At 36.5% G+C, this 22,003-nt stretch overlaps 1 protein-coding gene across 1 annotated transcript in view; it reads left to right on the top strand.

Annotated features, from left to right (window-relative positions):
* The window catches only part of NUP37 (nucleoporin 37), a 42,723-nt gene that overhangs the window by 15,672 nt on the left and 5,048 nt on the right, over positions 1-22,003 (top strand). Inside the window, exon 6 of the mRNA XM_007117361.3 lies at positions 16,664-16,754. Within this exon, the coding sequence (XP_007117423.1) occupies positions 16,664-16,754 (91 nt within the window). The remainder of the gene's footprint in view (positions 1-16,663; positions 16,755-22,003) is intronic.

Below are 22,003 nucleotides of genomic sequence, written 5' to 3'. Positions count from 1 at the left end.
GGGTTCGTGTCCCGGTCCGGGAAGATCCCACATGCCGCGGAGCGGCTGGGCCCGTGAGCCATGGCCGCTGAGCCTGCGCGTCCGGAGCCTGTGCTCCTCAACGGGAGAGGCCACAACAGTGAGAGGCCCGCGTACCGCAAAAAAAACAAAAAAAAACAAAAAACAAAACTAAGTTTGTATAGCAATGGAAAAGTAAGTGGGGCCATTTTTAATGTAAAACTTAAATTAGATCACTAGAAAGAAATAATGACGTTTTAAGTCTCTAACACACGGAGCATCCTAATCACAAGCATTTGGAATAATGAAACCTGAGAAGGGGAAAACGAGTGTCTTTGCAAGCCAAGGAATAGCCTCTGAATAGTGAACAACAGCCAGAGAGACCTGGGATTACATTCAGAGATCTGTGATTTTTTTCTTGTAGGAGACTTTGGGATTTTCATAGAACAGTAAAATTGTCCTAAAATATAGGTGACTGACAGAGGGTGGCCAGCTTTTTGTCAAGTGAGAAGAATTTTTTAAAGTTCTGCTGCCTTCTATTATTACCATCATTTTATTTTAAAGAGAACATTATTACTCTAAAAAGGAGAAAGAACTTAACTTCAAAGTAAGTCGTTTAATTTAAATAAATTTAACTTTTTGAAATTTACTGTGTTGCTCCTAATTGTCTTACTTTGCTAGGCTGTGGTTGATGGTGTTATTGTTCAGTGAATACCTACTCTCCCTTCCCTGCTCCTGTGGAAGGAGGTTTTCCCACTTTGTTGGGCTTAGCCATGTGACTTGTTTAAGCCAGTGTAATGTTAGCAGGTGTGACTCAAGCAGACACTTTAAATGTTTTACATGGTTTGTCCTGACCAACTGTCCTCTGTCTTCTCCTATAATATAAGCATGTCCTAGATAGCTACTGGCCCCAGAATGCAGAGCACATTAAGCACATATGGAACCATCTGGCATGAAATAGAACTTCCCACAGACCCATGAGCAAGAAATGTATGCTTATTTTTCTAAGTCTCTGAGATTTTGGAGGTTGGTAACATCATTGTAGCAATAGCTGGAGAGCTAAATTTAGAATTTATCAGCTTAATTTGCCAACCAGAAGGGCATTTCTGATTGGCTTTTAAAGTCAAATTTCTTGGGCTGAAAGCCAAACAATATAGATAAGATTTTTAACAGAAACAGAAGATATAAGTAAATCAAGTTTAAGGAAGAGTAGTAACATACACTCTCAAAGTAACAAAGGAAAGAAGGAATTCTGAGGGGACAAACTACAACAGAAAAATGCTTCAGTACAACTGTCTTCATTAACTCAAAGTACAGAATTGCCTAGTTACGAATAAAGACACCAGCCAAATGGCAGCTGTGCAATTTGGGCAGATGAAATAGCCATTTACATCCTAGGAATCATTCCTGTCACTGTACTAATAGAGTAATGCCTACCATAGTCTGGGTCTCTATGTTGTTGGTAAAGATACCTTAGTGATATCCTTGTCCAATCATACTCAAAGCCTATGCCATCTTGGGAGTAGTATTATATGCTGGTGATGCCATGCTTTAAAATGACATGCTAAATAGAATAACTAGACTGAAGTTCAGTAAAGAAGTAGAGGATTTTAACGACATTTTAAACCAACTAGACATATACAAAACACTCCACACACTCCCAACATCAGCAGAATACACATTCTTCTCAAGTGTACCTGGAACACTCTTTAGAATAAACCATATGTTAGTCCTCAAAATAAATCTACATAATTTTTTTAAAGATTGAAATCATACAAAATATCTTCTTTGATCACAGTGGAATGAACAAGAAATCATTAACAGAAGGAAAATAGAACATCTACAGATACATGGAAATTAAATAACGCACTGTCATTAATTAGCCAGTGGGTCAAGAAGGAAATCACAAGGGAAATTAGAAAATACCTTGAGATGAGTAAAAATGAAAACACAACATACAGAATTTATGGGATGCAGTAAAAGCAGTGCTCAGAGGGAAATTTATAGCTGTGAGCACCTACATTAAAAAGAAGAAAGAACTCAAATCAGTAACCTAAATTGACACCTTAAGAAGCTAAAAAAAAAAAGAATAAAGACACCTAAAGCTAGCAGAAGTAAGGAAATAATAAAGATTAGAGCAGAGATGAACAACATAGGGAATGGAAAACAGTAGAATCAATGACACCAAAAGATGTTTCTTTGAAAAGATATAACAAAATTAACATATATAGCTAAAACATATTATAGCTAAAATTAATTAGCTAGACAGACAAAGAGAGAACACTACAAATGGTAAAATCAGAAAAAGTGGGGACATTACTACCAACCTTAGAGAAATGAAAAGGATTATAAGAGAATACTATGAATAGTTGTACACCAACAAATTAAATAACCTAGGTGACATGAACAAATTCCTGGAAACACAAAACTGCCAAAACTCAAGGAAAAAATAGAAAATCTGAATAAACTTATAACAAATAAAGAAATTGAATCAGTAATCAAAAATTTCACAACAGAGAAAGGCCAGGGCAGGATTCTTCACTGGTAAATTCTACCAAACATTTAAAGAAGAATTAACCACCAGTCTCTCAAATGCTTCCAGAAAGTAGAATAGGAAGAAACACTTTCTAACTCATTCTGTAAGGCCAGCATTATCCTGATACCAAAACCAGACAAAGACATCCCCAAAAAAGAAAACTGCACACCAATATTCCTTGTAAATATAGATGCAGAATCCTCAACAACATCCAGCTAAAACTAGAAAACTCTGAGAAGAAAAACAGCAAATCTTTATGACCTTGGATTTGGCAATGGTTTCTTAAATATGACACCAAAAACACATTTATTAAAAATAAATACATAAATTGGACTTCATCAAAATTTAAAACTCTTGGACACCAGAGGACCCTATCAAGAGAGTGAAAAGACATCCCACTGAATGGGAGAAAATATTTGCAAATTATGTATCTGATAAGGGTCTTATACAAGATATATAAGGAACTCTTATAATTCAACAATAAAGAGACAAACAACCCAATCAAAAAATGGGCAAAGGACATGAGTAGACAGTTCTCTAGAGAAGATATACAAGTAGCTGACAAGCACATGAAAAGATGCTGAATGTCATTAGGGAAATGCAAATCAAAAACAAAATGAAATACCAGTGACACTAAAATAACTATAAACAAAAAGTCAGAAAAAACACAAGTGTTGAAGAATGTGAAGAAACTGAAACCCTCACTGTTTTCTGGCAGGACTGTAAAATGGTGCAGCCGGCATGGAATAGAGTTTGGCAGTTCCTCAGAAAGTTGAACATGTGACCCAGCATTTCCAATCCTAGGTATATACCCAAAAGAATTAATAACAGGTGTTCATTCAAACAAAAACTTGTAAAGGAATGTTCCTAGCAGCACTATTTACAGTAGCCAAAGGGTGGAAGCAACCCAGATATCCATCAGTAAATGAATGGACAAACAAAATGTGGTGTATGCATACACTGAAATAGTATTCAGCTATAAAAAAAGAATGAAGTATAGATACATGCTACTCCCTGGGTGAAACTTGAAAACACTATGCTAAGTAAAAGAAGCCAGACGTTAAATATTCTATGAATCCATTATATAAAATCTCCAGAAGAAGCAAATCCATAGAAACAAAACAGATTGGTAGTTGCCAGGAAGTTGGAGGACAAGAACTTAGGAGTGACTGCTTAATGGGTACAGTGTTTCATTTTGGAATAATGAAAATGTTCTAGAACTAAATAGTGGTGGTGGTTGCAGAACATTGTGAATGTGCCAAGTGTCCCTGTATACTTTAAAATGATTAACATGGGGAATTAAATAGTGAATAAAATTTTTTAAATACTAAGCTTTATTATGTCATCCTACAATATGGAGCAGTGCTACAATATGGATTCTTAAACATTTTGTACTATAAAGAGCAGAAGAAATGTTTCTCTGACTCTGCCAACTCAAAAAAAATTATTTTAAATACATTGTTGATCTGTGCATATTTTCTGATGTTTGACTCTGGCATTTTCAAGGAGACACAGTATTATAATCAGCTAAGAGATTTGTGGCCCTAGGGACAGCATTTCAAAACAGTCTGTCCCCTGAGCAGGTTCGTCAAGCTTATGTATTTTGTTGAAAATTTCCAAATTCTGAATCAGAATGAAGATAGTCTCACTTGTACTAGTGTGTCAGTCTATCTATTGAAAAGTTATCACTTGTATGTCTCTTGATACAGGGAATGAATGTATTGAGAATAAATTAATATAGAGACTAGTTCATTCAGTCAGCAAATATCAAGTGTCTGCTATGTGCCAGGTACTGTGCTGGGTACTTGGTAATCACTGATACGTTTTTAAACCTGTGAATAATCATTTCAGAACCATTTTAATCTTCTCTAAGACTGACAAAAGTATTTTACTTTCTATAAATGAATTACAGTATTAATAAGTAAATATTACTAAATAGTTTATGGAGTGCTTTACTGCATACTAACCAACACTAAGTGCCTTACCTATGTAAGTTTATTTAATTTTTACAGCAACTCCAAGATAGGTACAATTTTTACCCTCATTTTGCAAGATGGGAAGGCAGGGCATAGAGAGGCTAATAATTTGTGAAAAGGGACATAGCTATTAAGGAGAGGAGCTCAGATATCAAGCAGTGTGGCTCTAGTACCTGCACTCTTAATTCGCTCACTCTTCTGCCTGAGTGGCAATTTTTTTTTTTTTTTTTTGGCTGTGTTGTCTTCCTTGCTGCGCAGGGGCTTTCTCTAGTTGCAGCGAGCGGGGGCTACTCTTTGTTGTGGTGTGTGGGCTTCTCATTGTGGTGGCTTCTCTTGTGGTGGAACAGAGGCTCTAGGCGCACAGGCTTCAGTGGTTGCAGAGCACGCTGGCTCAGTAGTTGTGGCTCGCGGGCTCTAGAGCACTGGCTCAGTATTTGTGGCTCGCGGGCCCTAGAGCACAGGCTCAGTAGTTGTGGCGCACGGGCTTAGTTGCTCCACAGCATGTGGGATCTTCCCAGATCAGGGCTCAAACCCGTGTCCCCTGCATTGGCAGGCAGATTCTTAACCACTACACCACCAGGGAAGCCCCTGAGTGGCAATTTTCAAATTCACCCTGAGAAGATGCTATTTGTATCTAATAATATTTTAGATGTTTATTACTTCTCTGCATTCTCTAATATGACTTCATTTTTATCTAAGAGTCCATCTAGTTTTAGTATTCTATAATCCCTGCAAGTTTATAAGAAAATTGAGTTCTCATTTAACTCGGTGGTTCTTCATCAGTCCCAATACCCCCTTTTTAAACAAACATTTTCTAATGTCTACTATATAATCTTAAATGAAACTCATGGAAAATATAACCTTTCAAAATATATAATTGTAAAAAATTTTATTTTAATTGTACTACATTTCTGTTAAATACTAATAATAATATTTTAAATAAAATAGTATTTTAACTATACTACACATTTCCATAAAAAACAGATTGTTGTAGAATAACAGCACAGTGTATATGCTCAGATACGACTGCATAAGAAGAAATAGTGAAGTGTAGTCTTTGTCACTCTTTACAAGGAATAAATTTGAGTATCAGAAAAATAAGATAACAGGAAAATGTAAGGCAGAGAGGCAAAGCTTCCAAGTTACACAGTTCCAGGGATATGGCTTGCAGAGTACAATGTAAATAGTGCCATCTGGAGTTTTGCAGTGTCATAGCCTTGGGCAAAACTAGTTATTAGAATAAAAACTCAAGTCAGTAGTAATTTTTAAAATTTTACAATGGGAAGTGAAAGAGTATGGAAATAATGCTAATCAAAATAGAAATAACATGACAAGACAAATTATAGGATATCACGGTGAAAAAATAAGGAAGGATAACATTCTTGCAAATTAGCCAGTTTTTATATGGGTAGTATCAAAATAATTCACTGTTATGTCAGGAGATGGAGTACTAACAAAATTGCAAAAAATATGTCTCCTATCTTGAAATGGCCCCACCTTTTGAGGTATTTCTAAATTTTACTGTGAATTCAAAAGTCATGTAGAATGTCTAGCATCCCTGGTTACCTTTCACTAAATGCTTGTAGCACCCCAATCATTAGGACAACCAAAAATGTCCCCAGGGTGTTAGAATCCCCCACTGTTGAGAATCGTTGATTTAGATAATAATAAGTGACCAGGCCCTATTCTAAGTGTTTTATATGAATTAATTCATTTAATCCTCAAAAACCTTATTTGGTAGATTCTCTTATTCAAGAAGTTTTAGTCTTTTTATATTATTGAAAAAGCAGGTGTTCATATTACCTGTATGTTCTGATCAAAATCAAACATTATGTCGGGTTTAATAAAATTGATAGAATTTATACTTAGTGTCATGTCTACAGATGTATTATCTTCTGTTTGTGAAGAATTTATAATTTTTTGAAAGATACCTTTGCTAAAACATTCTAGTTCCTGAAATGAAGATGTCACGTTCCTTCATATGTCATTAGCCCAGTTTTCATATGAGGAGCAAGAGTAAGGAGAGATGGAGTTTTGTAGAGGATGAGGAAAATTATCCTAGAGTAGACTGCTCTGGCCTTTTCACTAATAAGGTATTTTGCAAGGCCAGCCATGCTTTACTACCTTAGAGTCATCTCAGCACAAGAAGAGAGCCCTTGTGTTAGGTATTCAGTGAGTAAGTGGGTGAAGGAATGAATACAATTCTGTATCTGTCACCACATCTTTATTAAAAAGATGCCATTACCAAAGCATCTGACAGGAGATGTGTTTAAGAAAAGAAATTCCCAAGTAAATCATAGGATTGCTAGGCATTCGGCCTCATGTGCTACACCATTTCTTTCTTCTTTTTTATTTATTTATTTATTTTTGGCTGTGTTGGGTCTTTGTTGCTGTGCACGGGCTTTCTCTACTTGCGGCGAGGGGGGGCTACTCTTCATTGCGGTGCATGGGCTTCTCATTGCGGTGGCTTCTCTTACTGCACAGCACGGGCTCTAGGCACGTGAGCTTCAGTAGTTGTGGCACACGGGCTCAGTAGTTGTGGCGCACGGGCTTAGTTGCCCTGTGGCGTGTGGGATCTTCCCCAACCAGGATTTGAACCCGTGTCCCCTGCATTGGCAGGCAGATTCTTAACCACTGCGCCACCAGGGAAGTCCCTATGGTCCCTCATCAAGTCCACCATATACAGGTATGCCATATATACACATATATATGCACAGGAAAATACAAATACTAGTACTTCAAATTATGACCCAGTATCATCCAAAGAAGGTTAAAATTATTACAATATTTGAGAGGTAAATAAGTGCATATTTAGAAAAATTTATTATCCCCTTCTTCCAAAAGAAGGTAAAAATGGTGTTTAAGTATTTAATGGGTTAAGCTTATTATTTTAAAAACTCACTGATACAGAACATCTCATTCCCAGTCAGTGCCAAATAACAGATGTTCTTGTATATTAAAAACAGTACCGTTCTGTAAGAACAAGTCAGACCAACAAGTATTTATTAAAGACGTTTAGTATAGCCAACATTTAGTACTTTGGGGGATACAGAAGAAATAGAAGACCCAGTACTCACTGTTACTACAAAGGATGTCAGAACTAAATCCATTTCCTCCTCCTCCTCCCCAATAATCTTTTAAAATATTAGATAAAATTTATGGTGAAGGAAAATTGGCTTTGAGAAACCAAGGAATTCTTAGTTTAAGACTAAAATAATAGAGGCATGTAATGTGCCATTCACATTGTCTGTGAAACTTGGGATATTAGTAGTTGCCATGTTCTAGCTGTCATCATTTTTAACAAGAACGGGAGAAAGGGTGGGAAATAAAAAATGTCCTTTTTTTTTTATAACCAAATTACTGGATAAGGGAATACTAAATTACATATGATATTCACTAAGTCAGTAGTGTCATTTTTTGAAAATTATTACAAGAGAAAAAGAATGTTTATCAGATATCTTATATATATCCCATGGTAGCTGAGTTGTTTCCATATCACTTCTACTCATGTATATTTGAGTCTTCAAGATCCATAGTTAAGGCAGACTGTTCCCCCCCAACCCCACCCCAGTTGAGATCACAAAGTAAGTGATCTTTTTAAAAATAGTCCCTGGTGGCACAATGATTAAGAATCCACCTGCCAATGCGGGAGACACAGGTTCGATCCCTGGTCCAGGAAGATCCCACAAGCTGCGGATTAACTAAGCCCGTGTGCCACAACTACTGAACCCGCGTGCCTAGAGCCCATGCTCCGCAACAAGAGAAGCCACTTCATTTTTTGAAAATTATTACAAGAGAAAAAGAATGTTTATCAGATATCTTATATATATCCCATGGTAGCTGAGTTGTTTCCATATCACTTCTACTCATGTATATTTGAGTCTTCAAGATCCATAGTTAAGGCAGACTGTTCCCCCCCAACCCCACCCCAGTTGAGATCACAAAGTAAGTGATCTTTTTAAAAATAGTCCCTGGTGGCACAATGATTAAGAATCCACCTGCCAATGCGGGAGACACAGGTTCGATCCCTGGTCCAGGAAGATCCCACAAGCTGCGGATTAACTAAGCCCGTGTGCCACAACTACTGAACCCGCGTGCCTAGAGCCCATGCTCCGCAACAAGAGAAGCCACTGCAATGAGAAGCCCACGCACCGCAACGAAGAGTAGCCCCCACTTGCCACGACTAGAGGAAGGCTGCGCACAGCAACGAGGACCCAATGCAGCCAAAAAATAAATTAAAAAAATTTTTTTAATAAATAAAAATAGTCCTTGTGTGGGAAACAGAGAAAGAAAGGGACTGAGAGCCTTCTGAAGGTAAGCCAATGAAGCATTCCTTGGGAGATCAATCTCCGTTTAGGAGCAGTTAAACTATGCCTGAATAATTACAGGTACAAAGTGAAATCAGAAGAATGTGTATTATTCATTATAATGTTATGGTTAAATAATTCCAGAAATAAAATTTTCTGCTTGTCTTCTAAAATTCCCTCTAGTTTTTTATAGCATTTGAATCAAGATCAATCATTGCATAGTTCTAATAATAGCTTTAAGAGTGAAATAAAAGAGACAATATGTGTTGAGTTTACCTCTAGTGAATGAAACATAAGGATTCAATGTCTTTATAAGAAGCATCCAAAAATTCTAGTAAAACCTTTTGATCGCATTTGCAGATCTTCTTTAATTCAAGGCAGTGAAATAGTGTGTTAATGAAAGATTATAATAGAGTAAAAGTTATAAAATGATGAAAGAATTTTCTGAAATTTTATATGATCGTGAACTGGTAATACCACTCTCTAGTATTTAACTCTCTGTTCTCTCATGTGCTCTCGTAGATGAAATATAAAACCAGTACTTCAAAGTGTATTACCGTATCAGTGCTCACAGTAACTTAAGCTTGCTTTATGTAGCCATTGTGTGGTTGTAATAAGTGAATTGTATAAATGAGAATCATATCCATGAACATTTTTCAGGTTTATTTTGAAAGTCCATTTATGTAACTGTTAAAGAGTACCTTCCCTCCTTTATAGCATATAGTCAAATTTCAGTTGCCAAGTATATCAAAATTTTTCTTGGAAATAATGAAAGGCTAATATTTCCTGGGTAGTATTACTGGTGTTTGTGTTAAGGTTTATGCTAGTTAAAGGAAAAGTCCTTTTATTCTGAATTCCTTGAAGATGAAATAACTAAATATGATCTGTTTTGAAAACTAACTACCATATGGTATTTCTTTGCAGTTGAGAGTTTAATTTTGAGGTTTATTTTTTTAATCTTTATTGGAGTATAATTGCTTTACAATGGTGTGTTAGTTTCTGCTGTATAACAAAGTGAATCAGCTATACATAAACATATATCCCCATATCTCCTCCCTCTTGTGTCTCCCTCCCACCCTCCCTATCCCACCCCTCTACGTGGACACAAAGCACTGAACTGATCTCCCTGTGCTATGTGGCTGCTTCCCACTAGCTATCTATTTTACATTTGGTAGTGTATATATGTCCATGCCACTCTCTGACTTTGTGCCCCCTTAGCCTTCTCCCTCCCTGTGTTTGAGGTTTATTTTTAAATATGACAAAATATCTCACAATTCCTATCCTTCAAAAATCTGTTTGTCTCCATAAGTTGAATAAGATGTCAGTTCTCTGGGGTGGCCTCAGGTAGTGTCTCACCTCTGTGATGATAAATTGGTAGTTTCTGCTGCATTTGTTTATAGTTTTAAGAAAAAATGAAGGAACAACATGTAAGCTTGTAAGATTTTTTTTTAACCCCTCCAAGCCTTCATGAAGATGTACAATAGTAGATTGTTTTTTGAACGGTACAGTTGGTTTATTAGTGTTATATTTGAAACAGGCCACTTCCTGTCCCCTTCAAAACACACACAGTCTTTGATTATTGACTCTATTTTTGACTCATAATTTTTAATTATTGAAGGATAAAATAGTAAGCATAAGCAATTGTCTTTCATTTTCACCCTTATAATTCTTCTTACTCTCATCGGTAAAATTTCTAATCACTTCATTTATTATTAATACTACTTGCTTAGTAGTATGAAGTATTTTTTTAAAAAGCAGAATTAGTCTAATCTTATTTCATCCTCCCAGACCGGGGCGCGGACCCGGTTCCCCTGCATCGGCAGGCGGACGCGCAACCACTGCGCCACCAGGGAAGCCCCTAATCTTATTTCTGAATATATTTGAAATACATATACTGAAAGTACCCTTTGCAAAATTATTATGTTATGCTGTCAGGCCATTTTGTCACCTCCACTGTTAAAACTTTTGCCTAGCTATCAAAGTTTTCTATAGTCTAAGCCACAAGCTGACAGTTTATTTACCACTGTAACCTACCATATCCCTATCAAGATTTGTCTGCCTAATCCCTCAATTTGTGCATTCAATCATATGGTTCCCTACCTCTGAACTCCTTTTGCACTTAAAACCAAATATTTGGGCTTCCCTGGTGGCACAGTGGTTGAGAGTCCGCCTTCCGATGCAGGGCACAGGGGTTCGTGCCCCGGTCCGGGAAGATCCCACATACCGCGGAGCGGCTGGGCCCGTGAGCCATGGCCGCTGAGCCTGCACGTCCGGAGCCTGTGCTCCGCCGGCTGGGCCCGTGAGCCATGGCCGCTGAGCCTGCACGTCCGGAGCCTGTGCTCCGCAGCGGGAGAGGCCACAACAGTGAGAGGCCCGCGTACAGAACAAACAAACAAACAGAAAAACAAATATTTTAGCACTAAATAATTTTGTTATTTGTTTCATCTTTCTTACTATTTGTGTGTTCACTTACTTAGGAAATATACCACGTTTGCCCCTCTTTTGAATTATCCATAGCATGATGAGTTACTTAGTGATCAATTACTAGGAAATGGGGGGCGGGGGGAATCTTCATTTTGCTATCACAAACTCAGTGAAAAACATGTTTCTTGTCTAAGCATGTTGGAGGTCCTTTTCCTACACCCAGTAACATTGTAAAGTGCCTTTTCATCTTTATAACTACATCTAGGTATTACTTTTGTTCTTGCTTTCATATTTAATTAATCAATACATTGATTCATGTGATCCAGTCATATCTTTTAGAAAGATTGTGGTTTGTATTTTTTGCTTTACCAGTTAAAGAGAGCCAAATGGATACAGATGTGTCATTTAATGTCATCCATCCCTTCTTTTGTCTGTGTTGTCATAAACATTTGGTAGCAGAAATTTCCTTCTACAATGAACTCCTTAACAGACAATGAGCTGCCAATTAAAAATGAAGAACAAACAAATGAACTAGTATTACCCAGGAAATTTCCTTTTGAATTTTCAGAGGGAACATCTCCTTCTACTAATTGTGAATGCAAAAGACCCTTGAGAATATGTAGGATATCCCATATATGCCAACACCCAATTTATGAGACCTTTTCATTAGTTAAATGGGACAATTACATTTAAATACCATGTGTTAAGAATACTTAATGTTCTGCTGAAAAGTACTCAGCCTGAAATAAGGCAATAATTTTAACAATAAACTACCAAAAGTAAGGTAAATGTAATTCATAATCTTAGATGTGGATATCTCTTCACCCCTACATTTTACAACTAAATCTGAGAGTTCTACTTAAGACCACAGAGTTGGGAGGGGTGGAGGTGTCTGTTACACTTGGATTCAAATTGTATCAAAACTCATTTATGTCAGCAGATTAACTTTACCTTAAAAGCTTTAGTTTTGAAATTTCCCTTGCAGACATTTAAATAGGTATACATATATGTTTTATATAGCTCCTGAGTTTTGGTCAAAGTAGTTTAATTTGATGTTATATTTTTATACTTTTTATAAAGGGTCTGTTATGTTTCCATGTGTTTGATTATGTGTGTTAAGAAGGTTATAAACCCTTACAGCTTTTATCTTTCTGTGATATACCATTTTCCTGAAAAGTATGCTTCTGTGGCTATAATTAACTTTTAGGTAATTTTATTTATTATAAACAAATATACTAGCAACAAATTTGGAAATATGAAAATGTGAATTTATGATTTTTTTTCCTATTACAGTAGAAACTCTCTTATCTGACATGGTCCAAACCAGTAGTTCCTTAGATTAACGAAAAAGTCAGCAAACTCAGGAAATCATTTTAAAGGAATGTCTACCTACCCTATTTTAATATATAATGTATCTATGAAAATTTGCCAATTTGCCAGTCTTTTGATATTAGACCTAGGCTTGTTGTTTTTCTTAAGTTATGAGTCCATTGATTTGCATTAGACCTCTTTTTTGCCTGAAACACACCTAGTGTCTACAATGAAAACATTTGCTCAGCAGTCGTATTTCAAATATATCTAGATTTTTATTTTACTTGTTTTTGTAACTGTCATGCATACCTAATTTAAATTTAAGAGCTTTTTTTTTTCATTTAGAAACTTACCTTTATTTGGTTGCCATCAACTTAGGTCCATTGAAACAGCTCTTTCACATTCATATTGTCCGCTTATATAATATTAATTATGTAATTGCACTAATAAGCATGGGTTTACATCACTTACAAACAGCAGTTCACTAAACAAAAAACCCATATTCCCTCAAGGTAAGCCTACAACAAATGCACACGTGAGCTATTAGAAAGTAACCTTGTTCTTGTCAGTTCTGCAGAGAGAAAAAGTAGTCTGTCAGAAGGAGGTCAATTAAGAGTCTTTACTATACATTGTGTTCACTACATTTTAAAACTGATGGAAATTTTTTCATACACAGATACATGAAAATAAATAAAATGCAAGAAAAAAGGGGGATGATTTGAGAAATCAGCCTTACAAATAAGCCCAACTGAAAAGCTGTGCCTTTTTGCCATTAAGACAAATGTTGCTTTTAAGATTGTTTTGTCAGAAAATTTGTCAAAGAAAGTTTAGACTTTTTCTAAAAGTGATTAAAAAGAAATATGAAAAAAAAAAGATAAATGAGGTACAGCCAGTCTGGAAACCTATTTCACAATACCTGCTAATGTTGAACATATCTGTAAGCTATGATCCAGCAATTTCACGCCTAGCAGTTACCCAGCTGGTGGAGGTAGAGGGTGGGGAGATGTGGGCGTGTGTCTGTGTAAGGGGGGGAAGGGGGAATGGTGTGTGGGTGTCTATATTCACTAAAAGACATGTACAGGAAGGTTTATAGCAGTATTATTGGTAATGACCATAAATTAGAAACGACCTAAATGTCTGTCAACAGTAGAATGGGTAAATACATGGCAGTGTACTTAATTAATGGGCTACTATGTACAGCAATGAGAATGAACAAAATACAACATGAAACAGTGTTGGTAAATCTCACAAGATTTAATGATGAGTGAAAGATGCTGGGACTTCCCTGGTGGTGCAGTGGTTAAGAATCCACCTGCCAATGCAGGCGACATGGGTTCAATCCCTGGTCCGGGAAGATCCCACATGCTGTGGAGCAACTAAGCCCGTGCGCCACAACTGCTAAGCCTGCGTGCCACAACTACTGAAGCCCACGCACCTAGAGCCCATGCTCTGCAACAAAGAGAAGCCACCACAATGAGAAGCCCGCGTACCGCAACAAAGAGTAGCCCCTGCTCGCCACAACTAGAGAAAGCCCGCATGCAGCAACGGAGACCCAACAAAGCCAAAAATAAATTTTAAAAAATTTTTTAATATATTAAAAAAGAAAGATGCCAGACAAGAAAATACATTCCATAGTATTTTCCGTAGGATTCCATCTTTATGATGTTCCAAACCAGCAGATGTAAGCTATGGTGTCAGAAGTCAGGATGGTGGGTACTTTTTGTGAGAAGGCAAGGAAATAGGACTGGAAGGAAGCACAGATGAGTTCTGGAGTTCTGGAAATACTATCTTAATTTGGGTGCTTTCTTCAAGTGTGTTCTCTTTGAGCTGTATGCTTCAGATTTGTGTGGTATACTGCAAAAAATGTATCAAAAAAAGAGGAATGTGACTTCATCTGATGGAACTAATATTAACTAGATGAGACATGCAGTAAAGACACAGGAAAATAAGTTGAGCTCCACAAAAGGATTTAAGAAGAGCTTAATTATGGAATCTATCTAAAAGGGAAATAAGACTTAACAACTTAAAGTGTACCATCTGTAGCTAATTTAGTTATGATAACTCATTTCAGCCCAATTTGTTGTATTTTGCGTATTTAGTACTTGGATCATGCAACTGCTGAAAATTATATAATAAGCATGTAATTATAAGCTGTAAATCATTTTATCCTAGTCCTGGAAAGTAATTTGGATTACCCTCCTCATTTTTAAATCAGTTTTTGGTGGTGGTTTGTGTTTGGGGTTTTTTTCCCCAAAAAAATATGTCAGGTTCTGTTCAGGTTAAGTACTGTTTAAAAATTAGACTAAAATTTGGTTCATTGGACAGGAATATACTTCATTAATTGACCTGTTTTATAGAATATCTTTATCCATGTTTTTTAAAATGTCTTTGGTTTCCTTCATTTGAAAAGGAAAAAATCATGAAAATATTCTGTATGTATTTATTCACTATAATAGCAAACAAAAATCAAATACATGTTAGAATAAGATCAAAAGAATGGAGGCTTTAAACCATTCTGTCATGGGATTCACTGAATATGTAATACAAATTTCTGCTGTTTCAATAGTGGTAAAATATATGCTAGCCCAGCACTTCATTATGTAAAAGGCAATAGAGAAGAAAGAAATATTCAGTTGCCATAACTAATAATCTTATTTATTGTGGGAAGTGAAACACAATTGAATAAACCCATGGTAAATGTGATTCCCCTCTTCAATTAAATTGTAATTGTCTCCCTGTATAGTAAATACAGATAGAAGTGTTGATTTGGCAAGAGAAGAGTGTATGCTGCTAAATTATTTAATCAAGTAGATAATCATTTTAAAAAACATTTTTGTTAGTTTACATGTAACTAGGATATTTCAAGATTGGAGATCCTGTAATTTCTATAAAAAGGAAAAAAATTTTTAAATGGTGCGGTTTGGCACAGAATAGTAGTGGCATTGCCCAATAAATATGTCTTCTTTCTTTGAAATAAAAGTTTACCTCAACTTTAAAAACACATTCTCTAAGTTTCTTGAAATTGTTTTATGGTCCCTAATGAGATATGAACTATAAAACCTAGAAGAAAAAGTCCAGGGCATTCTAATGAATGCATTCGGTTCTTAAGGACCAGACTGTGTGGGCACTTTGCCAGCCACCCATCGCCTTCTGTCTCCTGCCATGCTAACTCTGTGCCACACTCTGTACCAGTGAGATATAACAATAGCTGAGTGTGAAGAATGAGCTAGAAATGAGCAGTCTGGTTGGGAAATAGAACTTCTCACAACAGAGCCATTACTGAGACTTCTGAATGTTGATCTCCACTCTGGGTATGGGAAAAAAATTGAGACGGAACTTCAGTAGGTTGGTTGTTGTTACTACGGATTTGTAAGTATTGAGGAGAGGGAGAGTAGGAGGAGCCAGATGCTTGTTCCTTCAGCCCTTCTATCCTTTAATCTGGTAGCTAGCAATCAAGGCCCCTTTTGAGAAGAACTGGGGAAGTGAGCCAGATCAGAAAAGGTGAAAGATAAGAAGTAGCCCCTGGCATGGGAACTCAAAGGCAGCTATGAGTTGGAATAGTTGCCTAGTATTCCAACTATGAGTTGGAATAAGCAAATGTGGGAAATTACTATCTCTCTGAATTCACATCACTTCATACTAGCTTCTTTATATGCTATTTTTAAAATGGGAGCACTGGGGTAGGGGAGGGGGGTACAGGTGTATGTTTTAAGCACCCCGGTAGAAATTTTTGTTAATCGAAATGACTGCTGAAGTTGGAATGCAACCTAATTAGTGACCTAGAAACTTCAAGATCCTGTCCACAAAATAAGAGTTCATGAATAATTTAATTTGGTTACTGTGTTACAGTGTTGCTATACTAAATTAATTAGAGAAAAAAATGTATGTGACTGTTTTTCCATTGTTGAGTGTGGTAAAACTTAAATTCTTCATACTACTTTTACATTTTATAAAATAATTATAATTTTGTTATAATTTTCTTTAAAGGATATGCTTTAAATACAGATGTCTACCCTATAATCTCTAGTTGATAGCTTTGAATAAATTTATGGAAATTTCATTTTTTTAGTAATTATAAAAACTTTAACATTATACTCCTATTCTTTTATTAGGATTTGGAACTTGGAAGGAATACAGACAGCTCATTTTGTTCTTCATTCCCCTGGAATGAGTGTGTGCTGGCATCCTGAGGAAAGTTTTAAGGTTATTATTTATAACTTAGCTTTCTTCTATCAAGCTGAAAAGACATATACATGTGTAATACTTGCACACATAGAGGAGAAAAATCAATGACTTTTTCCACCTCAGAGACTCTTAATTGGCACAAATGCATTTGGATTAATCTAGGACCTTAAAAGTTCTCTGCAATTAAGTTTTTATTTGACAACCATCATCTATAAATGACATTTATTCAGAGTATACTTTTCATGCCCTCTGATAGGTTATGATCTAAAAACTAATGCCTAGACTATCTAGTAAGCAGTATTTAAAAAAAGTTAAATCCATGCTTGTGAGCCATAGTGTGTAAACAGAAAGCACCCGTGGCATAAGGCAAATTTGACCTGGCTGCAGTGCTTTTCAATTCCTATTCATAGTAAAGCTTTCTAAAATTCAAAAATACACTGTGAGTTATTATCAATTGACCTTAACTTAATTTCAATGAGAAGATAGGAGCCATTCACCAAGAGTTCTCTCATTTGCCAGTATCTTCTCTTGGGCATTGCTCTATTTTATCCTTCCCTAGGATCTAAGAAGTTGCCACATTCATCTTCTTAAAGTTAGTCCTTCCGCTGTCTAGAGTTCATGTTAGTTCTTAGGCATCCTGCTTTTCATAGCCCTCTAATGTCTTCATACTCCTCCGTGACTCTTTTCTGTCCTCACACTTGCACAAAAAGGTAACCTTGATTAATCATGGCAGAAACTTACATAGTACCTATATATGCTTGGCTCATTGTCAGCATTTCATATGAAGTTAGGTCATTTAATCCACGTGGCAACCTTAGGAGATGGGTACTGTGATGATCTCATTTTACAGATAAGGAAACGAAAGCTCAGAGAAGTTAAGTAACTTGCCCAAGTTCACACAGCTACTAACTGGAAAAATTGGCATGTGTACCCAAACAACCTCCTCCATATGTCTTGCTCTTAACCATTACGTTCTTCTGTTTCCCCTTTTTAGTCTATCTTCTTCACACCTTTTATTTCTGAATATTTGAACCCATCACTTACCTCTTAACTTCATTCAGTTCCTCTTTCCCTGTCCCTTGATCTAACTCTTTAATCTTATTCAGTCTCCTCTACTCTCTCAGAAGTCATCAGTGATATTTTTAACAAATCCAGTGGGCTTTTCTTCCATTCTTAGTCTCAAGGCAGCTTTTTACACTATTGATCACTTCTGCCTTGAAACCCTGCTCACTGGTCTTTAAAGCTGCATTATTCTAGTCCCTTTAAGCATCTATGCATGTATATTCCCTTTTTCTTCCTCCACTGCTAACTCTTCTTTCACCATGTATTTGTAAATTGTTGTAAGGGGTAGTTCTCACCCACACTATACCCTTTATTATAATAGAGGATAAAGGAATGAATAAAGTCCTTGTCATTGAGTTACACACTGACTTATAAGTAAGAAAAACATGTATATACAGTTACACAGATTTTAAGTGTTGAAATCAAAATCTTGTTAAGTAAAATGATGACATAAGTTTTAATCCCATCTGCTCACAGCCTTCAAGATAATCCTGAGCCGAGATGCCCCAGACTACATAAGTGTGTTCTCTGGGATTCCATGATAACTTGTTTCAGGCCTGTTGGATATTTTATCAGTAGAATTATATTCTGTATGTGTACATGAGCGCAATTTTCTAATTTATTCATATTACATATATAGGGATTATTTCCATGTGTAAGAAATGTTATTTCTGAATCTAGGTCCTAAATTTTATGTCTAGATTTCTCCCCTGTAGCAGTGAGTCTACTTGAAGCATAATCAAGGAATCTACCAAAATGTTAATATTACCATGTATAAATATCATAGGCTACTTTTTAAAAACTGTGACCTTAAAAAAACCCCAAAAACTGTGACCTAGTTGAGAAATGAGGATGTTTATTATAACCTCTGTCCCAAAACTTATATCTTAATTTATGGTTATTTGAGATCCCTTCCTTCTGTATGCTTTAAGTTAATTTCTATTATTCTTCTATACAACACTGAAATTTCACCCTACCCCATCTCCTTTTTTTTCTTGTTTCCATGACTTCAGAATGTTGGGAAGTCCCTGCTCTAAATCGCATCTACTCAATATCCTGAAATCATCTTTGGTATCTTCCTTTCCTATATGCAAATGTTTCCAGGTCTTTTAAGTTTTTCTTCACTGTCACTACAATACATTCCTCTTGGTCATTAATGTGTATTCCTCACCTTTCTATTCTCACAAGTCATCCTTGCCAATCCTTGTTTCTAAAATCTTTGGCTCTTCAATCTGATTCTTCTTGCCTACTTTATTTAGACTAATATTTAAATATCAGTTTCATCGTGTCACTACTAAACTCAAAAACCTAAAATTACAGAAAGGCAACACAGAGTAGCAGTTAAAGGTATGGACTCTTGAGTTAACTACCCGGAGTCAAATCCCAGTTTTACCAGTTACTAGCTGTATGATCTCTGGCAAGTTACAAAACCTCTCTCAATCACTACCTTCAATTCCTCATCTTGTAAAATGGAAGCTCATGAAGATTAAATGAGTGGACACTTATAAAATCCTTAAAAGAAAACCTGATACATAATAAGCACTCAGTCAATTTCAGCTGCTTGTCATTGTTGACACTATTATTACTACTGAAACAATCTAGTGGTTCTCATTGGTCTGCCATATCAGATGAAGCCCAGAATTTTGTTCTTTTATGCTTGGTCTTGATGAAAATGAAGGAGCCAGAGAAGAAAGAGAGATGGGTCCATGATCACCTATATCATAAAATTCTTACGAAAATCTTGTGAGATATAAAGTACACAAGAGAGCCATGTAATGTGGAAAGCACAAAGCAAACACTAGCATTTAATAATAAAGTTATAGGGAATTCCCTGGCAGTCCAGTGGTTAGGACTCAGCACTTTCACTGCCGGGGCCTGGGTTTGATCCCTGGTCGGGGATCCCACAAGGCGTGTGGTGATACATCATCATCATCATCATCATCATCAAGTTACAAAAGTCAGAAGATCTCTAGAAGTGAAGCTCTTAAATCCAATAAACCACAGTTGGAGCTAGGATTTCAGCAGGTAGTAATAACAGAAGCAAGCATTTAGGATGTCATGGGATCAGAGAGCTGGGACTGAGGATATCCTTTTCTCTGACCCTAAGAGAAAAGAGGTTAGAGCTGCTAAATGAAATGAGGTGTAACAATCAACATTTGTTGAATGCTTTCTCAGTGCCAGGAGCTGTGCTGAGTACTTCATGTAAGTTCTCTCATATAATTTCACAAATACTCTCAGGTTGGTAGCATTATTCTATCTATTTTGTAGGTAAGAAAACTGAAGCACCAAAAGATTAATTTGCCCTAGATCACACAGTCACAGATTTGACCTCAGTCTGATTCAAGTACTACAGTGTTCCTTGCTATTTGAGATATTTCCCCTGTGAAAAGTCAGTACAAATTACTGTTTATCGTTCTGAAAAGTCCTACAAGAAGAATTGCCCTGTAACGTTTTTAGATCCAGCAATTCTGAAACTTAAAAAATTAACTTTTTTACTCTATCTGCTCTTTCAACAACAACAACAAAAAGTCACCATTGAGCACAGTTTTAGAAACAGTAAATAACCAAAATAAATTTTTTTTGCTAGAAAGTAGTTTTCAATCCAACTTCAAACTATAATAGCTAATGTTTTTTGAGTGCCTACTCTGTGCTAAAGCAGTTCTAAGCACTTTAACATGTACAGTTGACCCTTGAACAACATGGATTTGAACTACACAGATCCACTTACACACAGATTTTTTTTTCAGTAGTAAATACTACAGTACTAAATGATCTTTGGTTGGTTGAAACTGCAGATGCAGGAACCGTGGATAGGGAGGAACCGCAGGTACAGAGGGCCAACTATAAGTTATATACAGATTTTCAACAGTGCAAAGGGTCAGTTGGCCTAAGGCTCTCCCCACCTTATTCAAGGGTCAACTGTATTAACTGGTACCATCCTCCCCAACAACCCTATGAAGCAGATACTGTATTAGCCCTGTGTGCTCAAGATCTTATAGCTCCTGAGAGCAGAACCAGGTAGCCTGACCGAAGAAGCTGCACTCGTAACCCGCCATGCTTTATTGGCTCTCCTAGCTTAGGTCCTGGGCCAGATAGACTTGGCCCTTCCATCGTTCATAAGTTATACCTGAAATTCTCAAGATTTTTATAGACAGGCTCAAAGTCTCAAGTGTTTTTACTACGTCCAAGTAAGTCTTCCTTGGTCTCCTCCCATTTCCTGTCCTTCCCCACCCTTGACTATACATAGCACACCAGACCACATACCAGTCTTGATAATCTAGTCTTGTAGTAAGGAACATGTGCACTGTAGTTAGACCTGGGCTCAGACCTGAGTTCAAATCCAGACTCTGCCACAGGCTAGTGGTGAGATCTTCAACAGGTTACTTTAATCACTGCACCTCAGTCTCCTTTCTGAAAAATGGGATTAATGATAGCAATTTCCTCAGATAGTGGTTACGAGGATTAAATAAGGCAGGGCATGTAAAGCTCAATGTTGCACTTGTTTTTGTTGTATATTTGTCATTGACTTCCTATTATTGAGAATAGTTTTTTTTTTTAAGATTTCTTGAATTGGACCATTTTTTTTTAAGTCTTTATTGAATTTGTTACAATATTGCTTCTGTTGGTTCTTTGACCCCGAGGCATGTGGGATCTTAGCTCCTCAACCTGGATCTAACCTGCACTCCCTGCATTGCCAGGCGAAATCCTAACCACTGGACCACCAGGGAAGTCCCGAGAATAGTTTTATTTATTTATTTATTTATTTTTAAAATTTATTTATTTATTTATTTATTTTTTTAACATCTTTATTGGAGTATAACTGTTTTACAATAGTGTGTTAGTTTCTCCTTTACAACAAAGTGAATCAGTTATACATATACATATGTTCCCATATCTCTTCCCTCTTGCATCACCCTCCCTCCCACCCTCCCTATCCCACACCTCTCATGGTCACAAAGCACAGAGGTGATCTCCATGTGCTATGCGGCAGCTTCCCACTAGCTATCTAATTTACATTTGGTAAATATGTCCTGCCACTCCCTTCTGGCTTGTAGAGTTTCTGCTGAGAGATCAGATGTTAACCTTATGGGGACTCCCTTGTGTGTTATTTTTTTTTCCCTTGCTGCTTTTAATATGTTTTCTTTGTATTTAATTTTTGACAGTTTGATTATTATGTGTCTTGGCGTGTTTCTCCTTGGATTTAT

Source organism: Physeter macrocephalus, chromosome 6 (assembly GCF_002837175.3).
Source record: "Physeter macrocephalus isolate SW-GA chromosome 6, ASM283717v5, whole genome shotgun sequence".
In the NCBI taxonomy this organism is placed as follows: domain Eukaryota; kingdom Metazoa; phylum Chordata; class Mammalia; order Artiodactyla; family Physeteridae; genus Physeter; species Physeter macrocephalus.
The sequence above is the reverse complement of the archived record's forward strand: the minus strand, read 5'-3'. Positions and strand labels throughout refer to the sequence as shown.